Source organism: Mytilus galloprovincialis, chromosome 14, assembly GCF_965363235.1.
Source record: "Mytilus galloprovincialis chromosome 14, xbMytGall1.hap1.1, whole genome shotgun sequence".
NCBI lineage: Eukaryota > Metazoa > Mollusca > Bivalvia > Mytilida > Mytilidae > Mytilus > Mytilus galloprovincialis.
In genome coordinates, this window is record NC_134851.1 from 51,272,757 (window position 1) to 51,293,070 (window position 20,314).

Here is a 20,314-nt window from a genome sequence, read left to right on the forward strand (position 1 = left end):
TATATTGGCATATATGATAGACCACGATGATTCTGATCAATGTGCAAAAGTCTCCTGTACAATTATGATTATCTATATATAAAGTAGCCTATATATATAAAGTAAATTATTGTGTTAAATTTGATAACAACATTGTCACTGACGAAGGCTGTTTGAACAGTCGAAATATTTGTCGACACGATCCTCTTCTTGTTTTAGTACCCTATTTGTGTTTAACTGCCGAGTTAATTAGTGGATGTACATTATTTACCGTCGACATAATTGTCTTTTAGACTTTCTGCAGATATGGGATGAACTTATGGCTACGTTGTCTAAAGTTTAAATAAAGTGACAGTCAAACCAAACCTTATCCTAAATTGTGCTGAAAAAAATTAACATACCTTCAATTGCATTTTAGAGCGCACTGGTTCCCAAATGTTTGGTAGTACAAAAACAAGTATACTGCAGATATAAACAATATAGAAAAAGTTCCCTATTGTATGTTTATTTTTATCATTCGAAATAAATTTTCAGCAAAGGCCTTACTGTGAAAAGCACGTGTATTCCACTGAGGTTATGAAGTCATACATTAAAAAAAAGATAAATAATGAGTAAACAAATTATAAACTAAGTATTTAAAGAGCAGACATCTAGTTTTGACAAAGCAATTGCATGATAGAGCTGGGTAAATTAATGAGTGGAAAAAGATAAAACATGTTTCAACAGATCTCTTTCATTTGACATGCACTAATCTATAATTCAGAAAATCTCACTTTTCCATGAAATGGCAATTTTATTAAAATGTATATAAATGATTGGTTTAATTTTAACTGGGAACAGTATATCAATATATATATATATACCTGCTTTTAATGAGTGGAAAAAGGATAAAAGCACTTTTGAATTATTGTTCGATCTTTTTTCTCTATAAGCGCAAATAAGAACGCATTCAACTGTCATTTTCACACTGATTAGATACGATGTGTTTGTAGTCAATTAGTTTTCACATTTGTTCACGAATCAATGATGATTTGTCTTTTAAGCTTGGATTAGTTCTGTGCATTTCTGCGATAAACTTTGGAATCGTAATTTCAATGCAATGTAATTTCTGTAATTTAAGAAAGAAAAGTAACATTAAACAAATATTACTTTTGAGAAAAAACATAAATTTGTGGGAGTGGTAAGTTGCAGATATGAACAGGACTTAACACTTTTAAATAGTCAGAAGGCCAATAAGATATGTAAAATGGACTTTTATTTTCTTATAACATGTTTAAGAGTTATTCTCAGTTAAATCGTCCGTTTCCGATTAATATCAGTAAATTTACCCATTATGCTTAATGTTTAACCGGAAAAGACCACCAAAAACACGCAATATTACTGTCATTATCAACGATATCTCTCCTTAATTGGAAATTCTAGTTAAATGGATCGTCATTAGATAAAGAGCGTACCTTACAATTGTTTTTCTTCATGACTATGTCATCCTTTAGTTAAGATTTTTTTTAAACAAACAGTACAAACTGGGGTTTTCGTTTCAAAGATAGTACCAGAGGCCCCAAGGGCTAGAGTTTCAGTATCAGAAGCAGTTGGTTCAGAACAAGTCATCTTCAATAGGACTTGTGACTTCAGAGTAATTTTGTTCATGTTTTGTAGACTTTGAGTAATCTTCTAAGTGTAAGACAAAAAAGAATTCAAGCGTTAAAATAAAAAGACTATTAATTTACTTTTGATCCGCACTGTTTATGTCGTGTTTAGCTATTCAAACAAGCAGATAAGAAAACAAACGTATACAAATTAATATAATATATTCAGTAAGTAAACGAAGCATAGGCAGTGGAATAAAACATTCATTTCCCTAAGCTTCGAGAGATATGAAGATTTGTTCACCCTCGAAAAATCACATTTCCCTCGGGCAGAGCCCTCGTGAAATATGAATATTCTTGGGTGAACAAATCTTCATATCTCCCTCAGGAACGGGAAATAAATGTATATTGTTGCTTTTAAAAGTAGAACGGCGAATCATGCATGCACCAGCTTTTTAGACTTGCTCTCCTGGAAACGATATCTATGTTTTGATCTTTGATATCTTCAATATGACAGGCTAAAATTGAATACTAAGGGTCGACATCAAAAGTTCAATGTAGGATAAATAACTTAATTCACATAGTTTTTTCACTGACCTCCCACCCCCCTCTTTACTTAATCTGGGAAAAATTGATTTACCTATATGGATATATGTAAAATCGATTTTGGATTAACAAAACTTGGAGCCATGTTGACCCCCCCCCCCCCCCAAACTATTTGATTTAAGTTTTTTATCCTACATCGATCTTTTGATGTCGTCCATAAAGTATTCAGTTGATGAATATGTTTATTTCTTCGTAAAGTCATATTCGGTAAACATAATGATTGAGTAAAATATTATCAATTAGTCTTGATCTCTGCAACATGTGAAACTACAACTCATGCAAATATGATTTCTCTTTAAAAACAAATCAACCGCAGGCTGCAATTAGAGAAAGTTTCAATAAATATAAAAGCTAATGGCATCAGAATGGAGCTCCTCGTTTATCTGGTGGACAATAGTTTCTGACAAAATAATTGTATTTTATTTTATCATCCAATTTATCGACAATTTGATATGTCCTTTGGGAACCATCAATACCATCAGTTTGTATGAATTGTGATTCAGGCGTCGATTTTCCTGGTGATTAGGTAATGATACTTTTATGGCAAAGTGTTACACAGATATTTAATTGAACAATTTGTAATGACTTTTTCTGTACCCGTTGAATATCTCATAGAAGTTAGCACCAACTTTTCAACAGGTCATATTGAGTTGCCAGTGAATCTCAATATTTATTTTATGATTTTAAGTTAGCATCATACCAAATTTACTTTGATAAATCATGTACTCATTTGTGACATAATGAACATTATATATTTGAACGTATATGAATTTGAAGGAGTCAACCAATATATGACGATTAAACTTAAATGTAAAACAATTTTAGATGTAAAATACAGCACACTGGAATGCATATGTTTTCAATCCAGCGTGGTTTTATCTCTATCCCCGTTTATAAAACGGCATAAGTTTTCATCGATGTTTTCTCATTCTGTCATCTGTTACCCTCTTCACTTTTTCAATATTGCCAACATATGGTCTTTAACAACAGATACATGTTTATACCGTCTAGAGGTTAATATATGGTCTTTAACAACAGATACATGTTTATACCGTCTAGAGGTTAATATATGGTCTTTAACAACAGATACATATTTATACCGTCTAGAGGGTAACATATGGTCTTTAACAATAGATACATGTTTATACCGTTTAGAGGTTAACATATGGTTTTTAACAACAGATACATGTTTATACCGTCTAGAGGTTAACATATGGTATTTAACAACAGATACATGTTTATACCGTCTAGAGGTTAACATATGGTATTTAACAACAGATACATGTTTATACCGTCTAAAGGTTAACATATGGTCTTTAACAATAGATACAAGTTTATACCATCTAGAGGTACGTATGGTCTTTAACAACAGATACATGTTTATACTGTTTAGAGGTTAACATATGGTCTTTAACAACAGATGCATGTCTGTACCGTCTAGAGGTTAACATATGGTCTTTAACAATAGATACATGTTTATACCGTCTAAAGGTTAACATATGATCTTTTACAACATATACATGTTTATACCGTCTAGAGGTTAACATATGGTCTTTAACAACAGATGCATGTTTATACCGTCTAGAGTTCAACATATTGTCTTTTGCAACAGATACATGTTTATACCGTCTAGAGGTTAACATATGGTCTTTACTAACAGATACATGTTTATACTGTCTAGAGGTTAACATATGATCTTTAACAATAGATAATGTTTATACCGTCTAGAGGTTAACATATGATCTGTAACAGCAGATACATGTTTATACCGTCTAGAGGTTAACATATGATCTTTAACAATAGATATATGTTTATACCGTCTAGAGGTTAACATATGGTATTTAACAACAGATACATGTTTATACCGTCTAGGGGTTAACATATGGTATTTAACAACAGATACATGTTTATACCGTCTAGAGGTTAACATATGATTTTTAACAACCGATACATGTTTATACCGTCTAGAGGTTAACATATGGTATTTAACAACAGATACATGTTTATACCGTGTAGAGGTTAACATATGGTCTTTAACAACAGATACATGTTTATACCGTCTAGAGGTTAACATATGATCTTTAATAACAGATACATGTTTATACCGTCTAGAGGTTAACATATGATCTTTAACAACAGATACATGTTTATACCGTCTAGAGGTTAACATATGGTATTTAACAACAGATACATGTTTATACCGTCTAGGGGTTAACATATGGTATTTAACAACAGATACATGTTTATACCGTCTAGAGGTTAACATATGATTTTTAACAACCGATACATGTTTATACCGTCTAGAGGTTAACATATGGTATTTAACAACAGATACATGTTTATACCGTTTAGAGGTTAACATATGGTCTTTAACAATAGATACATGTCTAAACCGACTAGAGGTTAACATATGATCTTTAACAACAGACACATGTTTATACCGTCTAGAGGTTAACATATGGTCTATAGGTTGCATTTCTGTAAATATTGACAATGCAATTTCCCATAGGAACTCCCTACGGCTAAAACTGTACCACTTTTGCTATGAAGTTTTGAAAACAATCTTATCCTAGAATTGAATGTTCATATGCAGTACAATTTTTTCCAAAGGTCAAAATATAGGGCTTTAGTTTTTTTCTTCTGAACGATTTATACCCCGTCCCCTGTTTCAATTTTTAAAAGAATTTAAAAGCAAGACTTTAATTATTGCCAGCTTACCCTATTTGCATATTTTCTGATATAAAATGCCTAGAACCTGTTTAAAACTGTTTTGATAACATATTGAAAGCATATCAGAATACTATGAATGTAATGTTTAGCAGTCAATCATTACAACATTCAAGATTATATAAAATATCCAATCCTGCCTCGTTACAGATATCAGCATCATTTATTAACTACTGGAACAAATAACTTCACATGATTTAATGCTATATCAATATGGTCAACTTTCGTGCTGTAAATACAATATATGCCTTGTTATAAAGTGTCCTTGTATGATTGATATTTGTATACCAGTCTCATTAAGGGTCATCAATAGAATAATGGGAAAATATTAAACCACATTTGATACTCTTTATTTTACAACATATACATAATTATTGATTGAATATTGGCTTCTTAATGCCACCCAGACTCCGATGAAAATAACTGAATGAGATGACATAGATGAAGATTCAATAATCAGAATACCTGAATATATTTGTTATTTGGCAATAACCGATTCATATAAATGCAAACGCAAAGTTGAGGTCGTAGAGGCATGTTGCATAATTTTTGTAGTTATACAAATCTGACTTACCAGTTTATGTGAAAGTGATTGTTTTTTTTTTTTAAATATAAGGAGTGCTGATGTCTATATGTATATTGATAAAATGGCATATATTGACTGCAGCAGATAGTGTTGTTTTAATGTTTATGCACAAGTATAAGATTTATAATCAACCACACAGTCATCTTATCTAGGTGACCGAGTGGTCTAGAGCGCCAGACGCAGTGCAGGCGGTGTTGCCAGGGCTATCCCATTATTATCCGTTTGAATCCTGGCGAGGAAAGAACAAAAATTTGCTTCTTAAAATTTGTATATTTAACATTGTTGTGCTGATATTTAGAGTACTGGTACCCAGATTGCACTTATTTTGATAGTTTTTTATACGACCGCAAAATTTGAAAAAATTTTCGTCGTATATTGCTATCACGTTGGCGTCGTCGTCGTCGTCGTCGTCCGAATACTTTTAGTTTTCGCACTCTAACTTAAGTAAAAGTGAATGGAAATCTATGAAATTTTAACACAAGGTTTATGACCACAAAAGGAAGGTTGGTATTGATTTTGGGAGTTTTGGTCCTAACATTTTAGGAATTAGGGGCCAAAAAGGGCCCAAATAAGCATTTTCTTGGTTTTCGCACTATAACTTTAGTTTAAGTTAATAAAAATCTATGAAATTTTGACACAAGGTTTATGACCACAAAAGAACGGTTGGGATTGATTTTGGGAGTTTTGGTTTCAACAGTTTAGGAATTAGGGGCCAAAAAAGGGCCCAAATAAGCATTATTCTTGGTTTTCGCACAATAACTTTAGTTTAAGTAAATAGAAATCAATGAAATTTAAACACAATGTTAATGACTACAAAAGGAAGGTTGGTATTGATTTTGGGAGTTTAGGTCCCAACAGTTTAGGAATTAGGGGCCAAAAAGGGACCCAAATAAGCATTTTTCTTGGTTTTCGCACCATAACGTTAGTATAAGTAAATAGAAATCTATGAAATTTAAACACAAGGTTTATGACCATAAAAGGAAGGTTGGTATTGATTTTGGGAGTTTTGGTCCCAACAGAATAAGGGGCCCAAAGGGTCCAAAATTAAACTTTGTTTGATTTCATCAAAATTGAATAATTGGGGTTCTTTGATGTGCCGAATCTAACTGTCATGACTTTGTATGTAGATTCTTAACTTTTGGTCCCGTTTTCAAATTGGTCTACATTAAGGTCCAAAGGGTCCAAAATGAAACTTAGTTTGATTTTGACAAAAAAATGAATCAGTTAGGTTCTTTGATATGCTGAATCTAAAAATGTACTTAGATTCTTGATTATTGGCCCAGTTTTCAAGTTGGTCCAAATCGGGGTCCAAAATTAAACTTTGTTTGATTTCATCAAAAATTGAATAAATGGGGTTCTTTGATATACCAAATCTAACTGTGTATGTAGATTCTTCATTTTTGGTCCTGTTTTCAAATTGGTCTACACTAAAGTCCAAAGGGTCCAAAATTAAACTTAGTCTGATTTTAACAAAAATTGAAATCTTGGGGTTCTTTGATATGCTGAATCCAAAAATGTACTTAGATTTTTTATTATGGGCCCAGTTTTCAAGTTGGTCCAAATCAGGATCTAAAATTATTGTATTAAGTATTGTGCAATAGCAAGTCTTTTCAATTGCACAGTATTGCGCAATGGCAAGAAATATCTAATTGCACAATATTGTGAAATAGCAAATTTTTTTTTAATTAGAGTTATCTTTCTTTGTCCAGAATAGTAAGCAAGAAATATCTAATTGCAAAATATTGTGCAATAGCAAGATTTTTTTTTAATTGGAGTTATCTTTCTTTGTCCAGAATCAACTTAAATCTTTGTTATATACAATATACAATGTATATTCACTTTTTACTACCAACTGATAAATTAAAATAATACCATTCAGTGATAACAAGCAGTTTTTTTACATCTTAATATTTTATGATGTATTTAAATGAGTAGTTATTGTTGCAAACTCCATTAGAAATTTTAATTGAGATTAGTTTTGGAATAAGGGAAAGGGGGATGTGATTAAAAAAATTGGGTTCAATTTTTCTCATTTGAAATTTCATAAATAAAAAAGAAAATTTCTTCAAACATTTTTTTGAGAGGATTAATATTCAACAGCATAGTGAATTGCTCTAAGAGAAAACAAAAATTTTAAGTTCATTAGAACACATTCATTCTGTGTCAGAAACCTATGCTGTGTCAACTATTTAATCACAATCCAAATTTAGAGCTGAATCCAGCTTGAATGTTGTGTCCATACTTGCCCCAACCGTTCAGGGTTCAACCTCTGCGGTCGTATAAAGCTACGCCCTGCGGAGCATCTGGTTTAACCTACGTTTATTAATGATTCACACAAAACTTTCCATTCTGTGTGTTCATTTTGTAAATGTATAATTATTTACTATATGGTTTCACCAATTCTGAACTATATTGAATCATAGAAAAATGGCTACGAACAGCTAGACCTCCAAACTATCATGATTCTGTTATGAGGACTGGATTACCCAAATCGCACCAATGCTGAAATTCACATCCTAAACAATCGAATAACAGACGTTTTATTTTAATTTTTTTAAATATTAAGAACAATTTTATATTAGTCCACACTTACCATTATCTGTTTTAAGAAATTGATGCTACTAATATATTCTATTTATTATATACTTAGTAGTAAATACAGATAAATTGTATGTGTAATACAATCAATGGCAAGCGTGCTGTATCAGCCACCTGTGATGATATCGATATCAGCACGGTTGCAAAAGCTTTATCACACCTTAAATCTGTAATGGACTCACGTCATCAGTTGCAGTCACTGTTGCAAAGCTTTATCAAATTCCTAATCTGTATGACGTCATGTCACATAAAAAACATCTTCTTGAGGAAAATGTATATAATAAAGTGTATATGATATGGCTTTTTCAATATCACACACCGTATCAACCCTCAACCAATATAATCCCTCGAGCAGATTATATTGGTGTTTCGGGTTGATACGGATACGATATTGAAAAAGACATATGATATTCTCTATATACTCATTTTTAAAAGATTTTTTTTGAAGACGTCCCATGACGACGTTTCCATACATTTTACTTTTCCAGTGAACAATTAATATGTTGATATATACTGTGAATGTTTTGTTTATATTTAATATAGTTGTCTATGTCATAAGACGTGCTTATAATGTCAGATCATAAACATACAACTTGTTTATTCTCTAAATAAAACTGGTAAAATTTCCGATGCTATTTTTGCTAAATATGTGTAATTTGGGTACTCGGTGCAATTTGGGTACTGTGACGTTATACTCGATTTTCGGAACTTGGAATATATCTATAAGATGGAACAAGTATTATGCCATACTATTACTTATCTAATTTGATGTTATATACTCACATAATCTAGTTTGACATTCTCATAATAAGTTTCAATCATAGGGGAATTTATCTAGTAAATAATCATGTGACGTTTTACTGATTATATATTGTCAATGTTATAACCAAAAGCCATGGTTAATTTGTGTTCTTGACATATGATCCATACATTCCATTCGGAATATGACTATTGCGTCTCTTGAACTCAAATATAAATGATTTGGAATCAACGTATTGGACGTGATTGCAATGCTGATTATTAAGCTATGGACTACAATCCATGGTAACCGATTTCTCAAGTTACACAATTTAATTAGGGACACAATTACCATTGTAATAGCTATACATTCATATAGTTCATGAAATAATTGTTCATATTTTGTACGTCTAGATCTTTTAAGTTTCAAGATATAACAATTATAAAAACTATTATTAAAATCCAAATGCAGTTTTATTTATGTCCATTGAACAAATAGGAAGAAATGGCCACTTATATCATCATTGTTTATTTTTTCATATAGCTGAAAAATATAAAATTGTTAAACATGCAATTGCAGGCCACGTGTGCATGTGCTGGTTTGACCTTTAAGCAGATGGCAGCACAAGAATATAACAATTACTATGTTAGTTATAACAATATTTTTTTACATTTTCTGTTTATAATGGTTTATAGATAAAGGTTAGATTTCAGCAATTTAACAGGATAATAGAAGTATAGTAACTTGATGGCGTGCATATGTTTTAAATTGATCAGACAATACTTGGTTAAAGTATATGAATATTAATACAGTCGTTTTTGCATGTTTTATTTTATTTGAATGAAAAATCACCAAGTTTAGTTTGGACAATACATATTCATAAAACATCACCAAGTTTGGTTTGGACAATACATATTCATAAAACATCACCAAACATGATCTTACTTTTATACAAATGTATACAGTGGCAAAGGTTCTTCCTTGACATTTGTTTGTAGCTGTTTTAAATTATCTTTTCATATAGCTGAAAAATATAAAATTGTTAAACATGCAATTGCAGGCCACGTGTGCATGTGCTGGTTTGACCTTTAAGCAGATGGCAGCACAAGAATATTCCAATGAATCTTCCGCTGAAGTCCAGATTATTAAATGACCCAGGTAATTTTATTATTTGCATCAAACATACGCTCACCTGTATACAACCAATGATAATTATTGATTTGTTGACATTTTATTTTTTTGTGGTTTCTTTCAATATCTATTTTCTGAATGCAATTTTGATTCTGGGGAAATTGCCATTATAACGCCTGTGCTCTTATTTTTCTTAAGACTTACACTAGTGCAGGGCAATAAATATAAACAAGGAAGTAATCAAGATTTGATGTTATTTTCAGACACACAGGAACTGATTCAGTGTTTACCACAAATACAGACTCAGTTGTGTCAGAGTCAACAAGATGCTGTTTTCCTAAGGAAGTTCTTCAGAGGAAGAGATATACAAGTTATAATGAAGGTGAGCAGAAGAGAGAGAGTATTTTTGATTAAATTGCATGTTGAAAAATCAATTTTAATCTTAAAATATTTTTTATATTTTATGTTGGCTTTATTAATACATTTTATAAATTTTATTGTATATATTTTACATTTCAAAATAATGATGATTTTGATCGACACCTCTTAACTTACATATTTTAATGTTTAAAAAGTTGAAATCGAATATAGGTGGCACTTTTAACTACGGATATATGTCATTCGGTTGTGTTTGCCTGATTCAAACGTGGTAACGGGCATTATTACCAATAGCAATTTAACAGGACAGTCAATTGAAATAACCACCGCCTATATACAGATTTGGTCATGCATTGCGAAACTCAATTTTGGTCTTATGGGTTTATTCACTCTTCTGTGTTTCTGTTAAGGCTTGATTCTAATTTCTCGCAATCAATCAACACGCAGTATCTAATACTATATTATCAACTTATAGTATTAAATCTCTCTTGTCCTCGAAGAATCATCAGAAGATCCAGACCTATTAATCACTGTTCTTTGTTTTGATGTATGGTGTTGAAGGATAAAGTAAATTTCTTGTTGCTGTCTTATAATTAGTGTCAAAGATAAGGACACAATTTTGATGTAGACTTTACTCACCAGAGCGATCGAACCAAAGTTAAGCTGCATACATGGGGAAAATTACAAAGTGGTATTAAACGAACTACCAAAAACATTTTCAAAAGTTCAGTTTTTGACCTCTAGTTACTTAAGAAATAATTCATGGAAGCCATAGATTTGTTTAAAATTTACACATGGCCTGGGCCGTGATATTCGAATTTTATCCTGAGCGTTAGCGAGGGATAAAATTAACGAATATCACGGCCCAGGGCATGTGTAAATTTACAACAAATCTATGGCTTCCATGAATTATTTCGATTCTAATAGGACAAATACGATCATTAAAAAACTGAAGCGATGATAGATATACCGTGTGTGTGGCTGTTCTATTTTACCCACTGTTCGATAAATGTAAAACAAATCTTATAAACCTGCATGAATGATTTCTTAACTAACCGCTAGAAAAAAATGTGATTACTTTTTTTACTTCTCAGTAAACCCAACATTTGCAATTTTAGATTTGCATTTTTTATCGTAAGCTACCGTCAAATTCACTGTTGACATGTTGTAACCAAGGAGCCGCCATGTTGACTTGCTGAAATCAGTAAATGTGCAAATATTGCAATAGAACAGAAAACAAGCAACACCTACCTCAATACTTTATTTAAATGCAATTGTATCCGAGTTTAGAAGGTAAAAGCAATAGAAAAACCTTCAGTTTTGACGTTTTCATTCGTATGACGTCATGTTTTGAAATGACATTAATGCGCAAAAATCATTACTGGAATTTCGCGGAATTTTAATTTGTTTTGTTTTTGTCCTTTTTTTTCGTTCTCTAGTGTGTAAATTCTTTTTGTTATGCATCCTAATCAGAATAAATGTTCTGTAGGGTTTTATTCAATTGTAATTGTTAACACAGCAAAATCCACAACCGTTTACACATAGGTTACGATACATGTAGATTTACGTGGGAGGCATATTTAAACAGCCATTTGTGTACATCTTGGAGTCTGCGCTAAGTATAGATATATCGAGAATTTTATCACGGTGTTGTTTACAAAGCGAAAGAAGCACGTCATATTAGAATAGTTAATAAACGAAATTTGACCAATATTGTATTTAAATGTACAAATGTAATTTAAACAATCACATTCATCCCTTAGTAGTGACTATTTTGTTTTCTATCAAATTGGATAATATCCCACCATATGTTTGTCAATATAAAACGTGTGGAATAAACATATATATACACCCCTTCCCTCCGAAAAAAAACCAACCCGGTCCCATTTCTTACACTCAAACAAACACACTAATACGTAGCACGACAGTTAGATTTTTATGATACAGATCCTAGTTTTGCATTTCGATATTTTATATATGTACTAGGTACCAGTAGTAAGAAATTGTTTACTTAAGTACTTACATAACTATTGGTTTTAAAAAACTGAATAAACATAATTCAGTGGTCAATGAGACAGCAACTCAAGTCTGTAGTCAAGAAATAGGTGAATACTTTTCTACAAACAATGATATGGAAATGTGTTTACGGTTTGTTAGGACAGACCAAGTCATCACATTGAAGTATTGATGTATGGTGTTGATGGTATAAGTGAGTTTCCTATGGATGTCGTGTAATTAGTGTCTGTATCGTACATTATCGTATAGACTCAAGACATATGATGATGTAAACTAATGGGACAAAAATCATTGATGATATACAAAACGGTTTTAATGATTTTGGTGAGAAAGTTGATACTTGAAATTAATGTTTATGAAAATCGCTAGTAAAGTTACTGAGTAATAATTTTTTGAAAAATAAGGATTTAAGTTGAAATGATAGGACATTTTTTTAGGGGGAACAGCAACTGGATATCATAGATCAAACGTCATTCGAATTGTGACGTCATGCCATGTATGCGATACGGGTTTAGCCATGCGATACGGGGTATGCGATACAGGGTAGGTGATACAGACTGGTAAAAAGAACCTTTATTAGATATATACAAAATTGATGTATTTTGTACTAAACATATGATAGAATTACATAAAATGACGTCTTAGTGCAATTATCCCCGTATGCAGTTACACATATGGTTAATGCTTATGATTACATCCAACGTTGTCTTGTAAGGGGATGTGACACCCTATTAAACTACATTGCATACTAATACTATTGATCTTCTCGATTTGCTTGCTAACCTATACCAAAACATGGACTCCGACATTGTTTTTGCTTTTATATTTTGCTGACTTTAGCTTTATTTGACACATTTCTATCATGGAAGAATAACACATTTTATGAAACTTCAAAAACTAAACAAACACGAAGAAACAGAAAAAAAAATCAAAACAAACTACTGAGAATATAAATTTAGACACTTAAACTTCAAAAAATATTTATGTGAATTTTTCAAAAATTTTAGCTTCAACATAGTTTGGATGAGAGCGGCCTGCCATTGTTAACTAATGCCATATCTCTTTTTTCCTTTTCCGTTTGATTATGTTGTTTGTCTCTTCTTATGATTTTCCATTTCCATCCCACTTATGATATTTGTTATTACCGTTATTATTGTATTTTGTCATTTTTTTAATAAGGAGATGTGGTATGTTCGCTAATGTGACAACAATTATAATCATTATGTTAGGCATCGACACATTGAAAAGAGTTAAATAAAGAACTGAATGCCTCGATCTTTTCTTAATTTTGTTTAAAAATGTGCGCACGGTCTAACCCTATACATACGTGTATTGTGGATACATTCTTGTTTTGTTAGGGTCATGCTAACACGATTTCTATCAATTTGTTTCTTTTATTTACATGTGCACTTTATTGTGGAAGCTCTAGTCATCATAAATGTTACATTTCATTTTGGAATGAAGGTTTATATCAGAATGACGATAGATTGCTATTAGTAAATCAATATATCGTATTGTAATGAAACAATCGTGTAATGTAATTATTATTATTGTAATAGCTTTTTCATTCATAAACTGTATTCACGTGCAGATACACGCAATATACAAGGAATATAAGACACCGCTGGATTTATTGTTATCAATATTCAGGACAATCATTGAGAGACAAAGTCTTTACTGCAAATTGTCTGACATAACTAGTCATTACTACTGATTTACAATGTAAATTGTATATGGTTCAATTAATCAACAAATATTGGACAAATGGACAAATTGAGACTTTGATGGAAAGTTGTCTCATTGGCACTAGTACGCATACAACATATTCTTACATCTATTGATTTGAGGAATAATCATAATGTTAATTGGATTGTGCATTTTACTTGGCTTTTTATTCTATGTGAATAAACGCATGATACAAATTCCAGTGCACAATATTCTCGATATTAACAAGGATGATAGACAACTAAAATTTGTTTATAAATACACTTATAAAAAAATGCTCAATCTTTGGGTTTCTGTGTAAGATCGTTCTGCGGACTGTCATGTGTTGTTTGTAAAAATAGAAAGATGTGATACGTTTGCCAATGAGGCACCTCAACAAGCATAAGTCACCATGCGACCTTCAACGATGAGCAAAACCATTACTGCATAGTCAGCTATAAAAGGCCCCTAAATTACAAATGTAAAACAATTCAAACGAAAAAAAAGAAGAATTAACTGCCTGATTTATATACAAAACGATATTCAATCTACAAATATGATATGCAGCAATAACATATGTAAAATTAATAGGATTTACTTAGATCGTATTCGATCGTATACGTTTACTTAGATCGTATTCAAATAAACGGTATATGTAAGCAACAGAATTGTTAAAAGGTTTGTCTGATTTTCTAATGATTTTTATTTTGACCTGTTTTTTTTTCAAATAAAATTTAACAATGATATAATTTGAAAAACTCTCGTTTACTATACAACTGTACTAAATTGTTTTGACAGCTCTATAGAAGGCTTTGTCTTGTTACTGCACAACGACTGAGACCTGTTACTAAATCAAGTGTCGCCTTGGCAGCAAATGTGAGTAACATTTTGTCGGTCTGCAAGTATAGTTAGCTTACAAGAAGAACGACAAACATTGGATTTTCTATAATCATATTGTTTGAGCTGGTTAAGAAATGTACGTGTATCACTTTAAGAAAATATGTAATTTATAAATAAAAAAGTTATGTCTCTTTGGAAACAGCAAAATATGTATAAAATAAAACATTAATTAGCAAGCAATCTGATTCTGTGCATGATATTACGTACCATTTTTTGTTTATTCCTGTTGAAAAAAATATGTTATCTGTATAAATCATTATGGCAAATAAATTTTACCGAAGATTTTGTTTTCAGACATATTGCGTACTAAGACATTACAAAGAGCAAACAGAAGCAGAAGAGTTACTTAATCTACTTTCTAAGCCTCATATGCAGGTAAATTATCATTAACTTTGATGACGAAATGTCGAAAATCACAGATATATGGTAAAACAAATTACACGTAAATCTTATATCAGGCCGTCTTCATAAGATTGCGATCGCGTTCTCATATGGGTTTCGATATTTTGTTGTTTTTGTCCATGTCTAAAAATATCTTTATTGCATATATTAAACATATTTAGAATAAAATGTCATAGACTGAGGTAAAGTTGTATTATGCTATCAACGGAGAGATATCAAATCTAGATTTCTATCCATCTATCCGAATTTGCCATATCTGTACCATTTTTTGATCTTCTAACAGTATACCTTTCTGTCTACTTGGTTCGTTATGCTATCCCATACGAAATCCCATATTAAAGAATTCAGTTCTCTTTTTTTCGTACAATAAGTCAGTTTATTACTTAATCAGACCTGTAAATATTTTTGTTCTTTTTCCAATATTGATTAACAGATTTTATGGCTGTCGAAAGCTTAGTGTCTTTATATTGTCTGTTGTCCAATTTATCCTTTTTATTTTGAGGAGTAGGTCGTTAACTATTATTTGCTCCAATGTTTCTGTGGTCAGATGGCGAAATCAAATGGTAATTGATTTATAGATTTGCCCATTGTTGAAGGCCAAACGGTGACCTATTTGTGCTATCTTCTACATCATTTGGTATCTGAAGGAGATCTGTCTCAGTGACACACATACTACATCTGCTTATATTCATATAGCCGTTTGGTTTGATATATCGTTTTGCCAATTACATTAAAAAAAACACAGCCAACCCCATTATGTCATGTCGAACAGCCTTTATTAATATAATAAAGCAATTATACATTCTCAATCTGTATTGATAATATATTAAATTGTATCTTAATTTATTCTGTTTGCTCCAATTATACCCTTGTCTTTTGTAAACCCTGTCATAATGAATAATAAAATTAACGGTACCAATTTTCTTGCACCAGATGCGCTTTTCGACAATACATGTCTCTTTAGTGATGCTCGTGGCCAAAATATTTGAAATCCAAAGCTTATATAAAAGATGAAGAGCTATAATCCAAAAGGTCCAAAAAGTATAGCCAAATCCGTGAAAGGAATCAGAGCTTTGCATGAGGGAGATACATTCCTTAATTTATAATAATTTCTATCATTATGTAACAGCAAATTTTTATAACACAATACATCCGTATTTTCATGCCAGTACCGAAGTACTGGCTACTGGGCTGGTGATACCCTCGGGGACTAATAGTCCACCAGCAGAGGCATTATTATGGAATAAGTTTTGCGATTTGATGATTCTATTGTAAGAACTGGAGTGGAGTGTATTGACCAAAGAATCAAGTTACCTTGAATAATAAAATTGAGAAAGGAAATGGGGAATGTGTCCAAGCGACAACAACCCGACCATAGAGCAGACAACAGCCAAAGGCCACCAATAGGTCTTCAATGTAGCGAGAATCTCCCACACCCGGAGGCGTCCTTCAACTTGCCCCTTAAAAATATGTATACTAGTACAGTGATAATGGACGTCATACTAAACTCTGAATTATACACAAGGAACTAAAATTAAAATCACACAAGACTAACAGAGGCCAGAGGCTCCTGACTTGGGACAGGCGCAAAATTGCGGCGGGATTAAACATGTTTATGAGATCTCAACCCTCCCCCTATACCTCTAGCCAATGTAGAAAAATAAACGCATAACAATACGCATATTAAAGTTCAGTTCAAGAGAAGTCCGAGTCCGATGTCAGAAGATGTATCAAAAGAAAATAAATAAAATGACAATATTACATAAATAACAACAGACTTCTAGTTAACTGACATACCAGCTCCATACTTCAATTAAACTGATTGGAAGATTATGTCTTCATCATATAAATATCAGGCACAATCCCTCCCGTTAGGGGGTTTTGTATCATACTATCATAAAATATATGAGAAGAACATAAACCGTGTCATGCCAACAACTGATTTTTTTTTAAATAAATGTGTTTAGTTCCGATGCAAAGACCCTATAAGTGAATCAATATTAAAGCCAAAATATGCAATCTTTAATGACCTGACAACAGAATCGTAACTATATCCCTTCTTAATAAGTCTGTTTAAAGGTTTTGTAATCTTTTGAGGTGAATACTGACATTTTTGTGATTTGTAAAGAATACTAACATAAAAGATTGGATATAAAATACCTGATTGTATAAGATGTTTGCATGTTGAGTTATATTTACGAATTATTTCCTTGTACCGATGATAAAATTTAGTAAATGTTTTGACTAGTGTGTGATATCGAAAACCTTGGTGTAATAATTTTTCAGTAGTACATAAATTTCTCTCGCTTAAAGAATCACTAGTTCGTTTAGAGATTATATATAATATATCACTAGAAAAAAAACCCATCAGGGATTATACTTAATAACTGAAATGAAGAATAATATATAAAGAAAATGAATAAAAGTTAAATAATTTATTCTACAAACTTGTTTAAAAAATGTTTTAAGCACAATATATCAAATTATTAGACACAAAACAATAAAATTGAACATACTATTTTAAAATGTTAGCACATTTTTTTTCTAAATCAATTATTCATTTTTACAGACTAAATATGGATGGCATCAACTATTGCACGTTTGCACTTCTTTTTTCAGGTTCAACTATTTGATACACATCTGTTTTTACCATTACATCCACATTTTGAAAACATTGTCCTTCACATATCGAATAAGATTTTACGGCACGTATTAGAGAAAACAATTTTTCAGTACAAATATCTGAAAGGGAATCTGCAACCTGAACTGATTTAATGTACAAGACCTGAGCAGGATACAACATTTTGTGGCTATTTTCAGTCTTTTCATGAACAATTGACATTATGTTGTGGGAGTCTCCCTTACCTCTATCAACATGTGGAATTGGTATAAGAACATAACTCCCAATGTCGACCTCCTCTAAAATGTGTTCGATCTGTCAACCATTTGTTCTGCCTGTTTTTTTTATACATTTATTGCGTTAGTTCCATTTGTTTTAACACAAATAACATGCACTTTGGATTTATAATTGTAACACAAAAAATGCTGTCTTTTGACAAAATCGATATCAATGGGAATGCTGATATTATAACTTTCAATGTCTTCTACGTTATCTCAAAGCCTTGTGTTTGTTATATCTTTAAGGTTGTTCTCTACATTTAAAAAGGAAATTATTCCATCTTACACGATGACAATGACTTTACAATTTAACAACAACGATTGTCAACCGAACAACAGATAATGGAATATCTATCCAGATAGCTAACTATGATGTTATAAAAATATCACAAATTTATAATAATTTCTCTCAGGCATTACTGTATTCCCATGACAACATTGCACTGAAAGAATATGAACCAGATATAAGTAGTCTGGCTAGAACACCAGACAAAGAGGAAGAAACAATCAAACTGGTACAACTTGTCAAAAGTAACGAGCCTTTGGTAAGAGCTTAATGGTCTGGGTTTTTTAATCCTCTAATTTAGAAAACTAGAAGTAAAAGAAATAATTGTAAACAGTATTTAACCAAGTGCATAAGCATATACTTCATTTGTATGAATCTATTTTATGTAATTCAATATATAGATAAACTTTACCTTTTTATGTTGCTACTTTAACCTCAATCATTGAAATATGTGTGGAAATTGTATTAATGTTTCAAAAAGATTTAAATGTGTATTTAATTCATAGAGCATTTTTTTAAAACAAAATCCCCTTCTAGAGATTATGGGAGATGTTTTAGAAGAATGATAAACTAATTATTAATCCGAAGTGTCCTGTTAAACCTTGATCAAGTAAAAGGCAAAACACTTAAAAACGATGATCGAATTTTCGTTACTTGGTCTCCACAAGCAAATGCCCTCTCACTTGGTCCTTTTATTTGACACTAATATCTTTTTTTTTATTCCTATAGGGTATAACGCTTCAGCTGAATGATGTGACAGGGGGAATAGAAATCGCTCGGATTTTACATGGTGGTGCTGCACACAGAAGTGGTAAGTAATTGATGATTCAATAATAATTTCCTTATTATTGCAACATATATATGTAATATGTATAAAATATAAAATATGTCTTTATCTCTTTTCAAAGTGTACTTACGTTGCCTATATTTTGCAAAAGTGAAGGACAAAAAAATGAAAAATAAACCTATTTTGATTGATAATGACACTAATTCTGAGTTTCGAATTTTCATCTATTGTATAAAACAATCTTGATTTTCAAATCGATTTCAATTGTTTTGTTTAAAATGACTTTTTGAGTTTTGATAACACAACTTCAGAAAGTTTTCCGTTAAAAGTACACTCTCATGTAGAAACAAAGGACAAACTTTAGAAACCTCTTCATTGTAAGACGAACTATATGTATTGAAGTCAAGGCATTTTATGGTTCTCACTAATATTGGATGTGCAAATTTCTTTTTTCCGCCAAATAATTTGTATAATTCTATTTTAGGTCTTATCAACGTTGGAGATGAGGTAAAGGAAATTAACGGAATTACATTCCATGGAAAAGATCCCAAGGATATGACACAAATTTTGGTAGGATATATTTTTTATTCACAGTAATAAGAGGGTGTTATCTAATTGAACATATACAAGTCGGATTGTTGTAACTCTGTCAACTGATTTCAAAGCAGTTTTTCCCCCTTTCTTACATTTTGTCATTGTGAATGAATTAAAGCTCTGTATTAGAATATAAATAGCAATATAGTTCAAAATATTATAAACCATCTTTATATTCCACCCTTTATCTCTCCCTTTCCGCATAAAACAAATACTGAATGATGAATATTTTACACTTCAAACAACACGACGATTGCCTTGTAGTCTTTACACTTTTATTCCTTGCGTATTTATCTCATTTTTATACATTAAATACATAACGTCTCCTTTTGGTAATGTAATTTTTTTTTATCACATATACTATAACATTTATTTGAGACACATTATATAAAATGAG

General features: G+C 31.4%; 1 protein-coding gene across 1 annotated transcript in view; it reads left to right on the forward strand.

Annotated features, from left to right (window-relative positions):
• LOC143058052 (MAGUK p55 subfamily member 7-like) overlaps positions 1-20,314 on the forward strand; it is a 30,486-nt gene that overhangs the window by 433 nt on the left and 9,739 nt on the right. The window contains exons 2-8 of the mRNA XM_076231517.1: positions 9,882-9,979; positions 10,216-10,334; positions 14,849-14,926; positions 15,245-15,325; positions 18,664-18,795; positions 19,266-19,347; positions 19,808-19,893. Coding sequence (XP_076087632.1) covers positions 9,940-9,979; positions 10,216-10,334; positions 14,849-14,926; positions 15,245-15,325; positions 18,664-18,795; positions 19,266-19,347; positions 19,808-19,893 — 618 coding nt within the window. The 5' untranslated portion in view covers positions 9,882-9,939. The remainder of the gene's footprint in view (positions 1-9,881; positions 9,980-10,215; positions 10,335-14,848; positions 14,927-15,244; positions 15,326-18,663; positions 18,796-19,265; positions 19,348-19,807; positions 19,894-20,314) is intronic.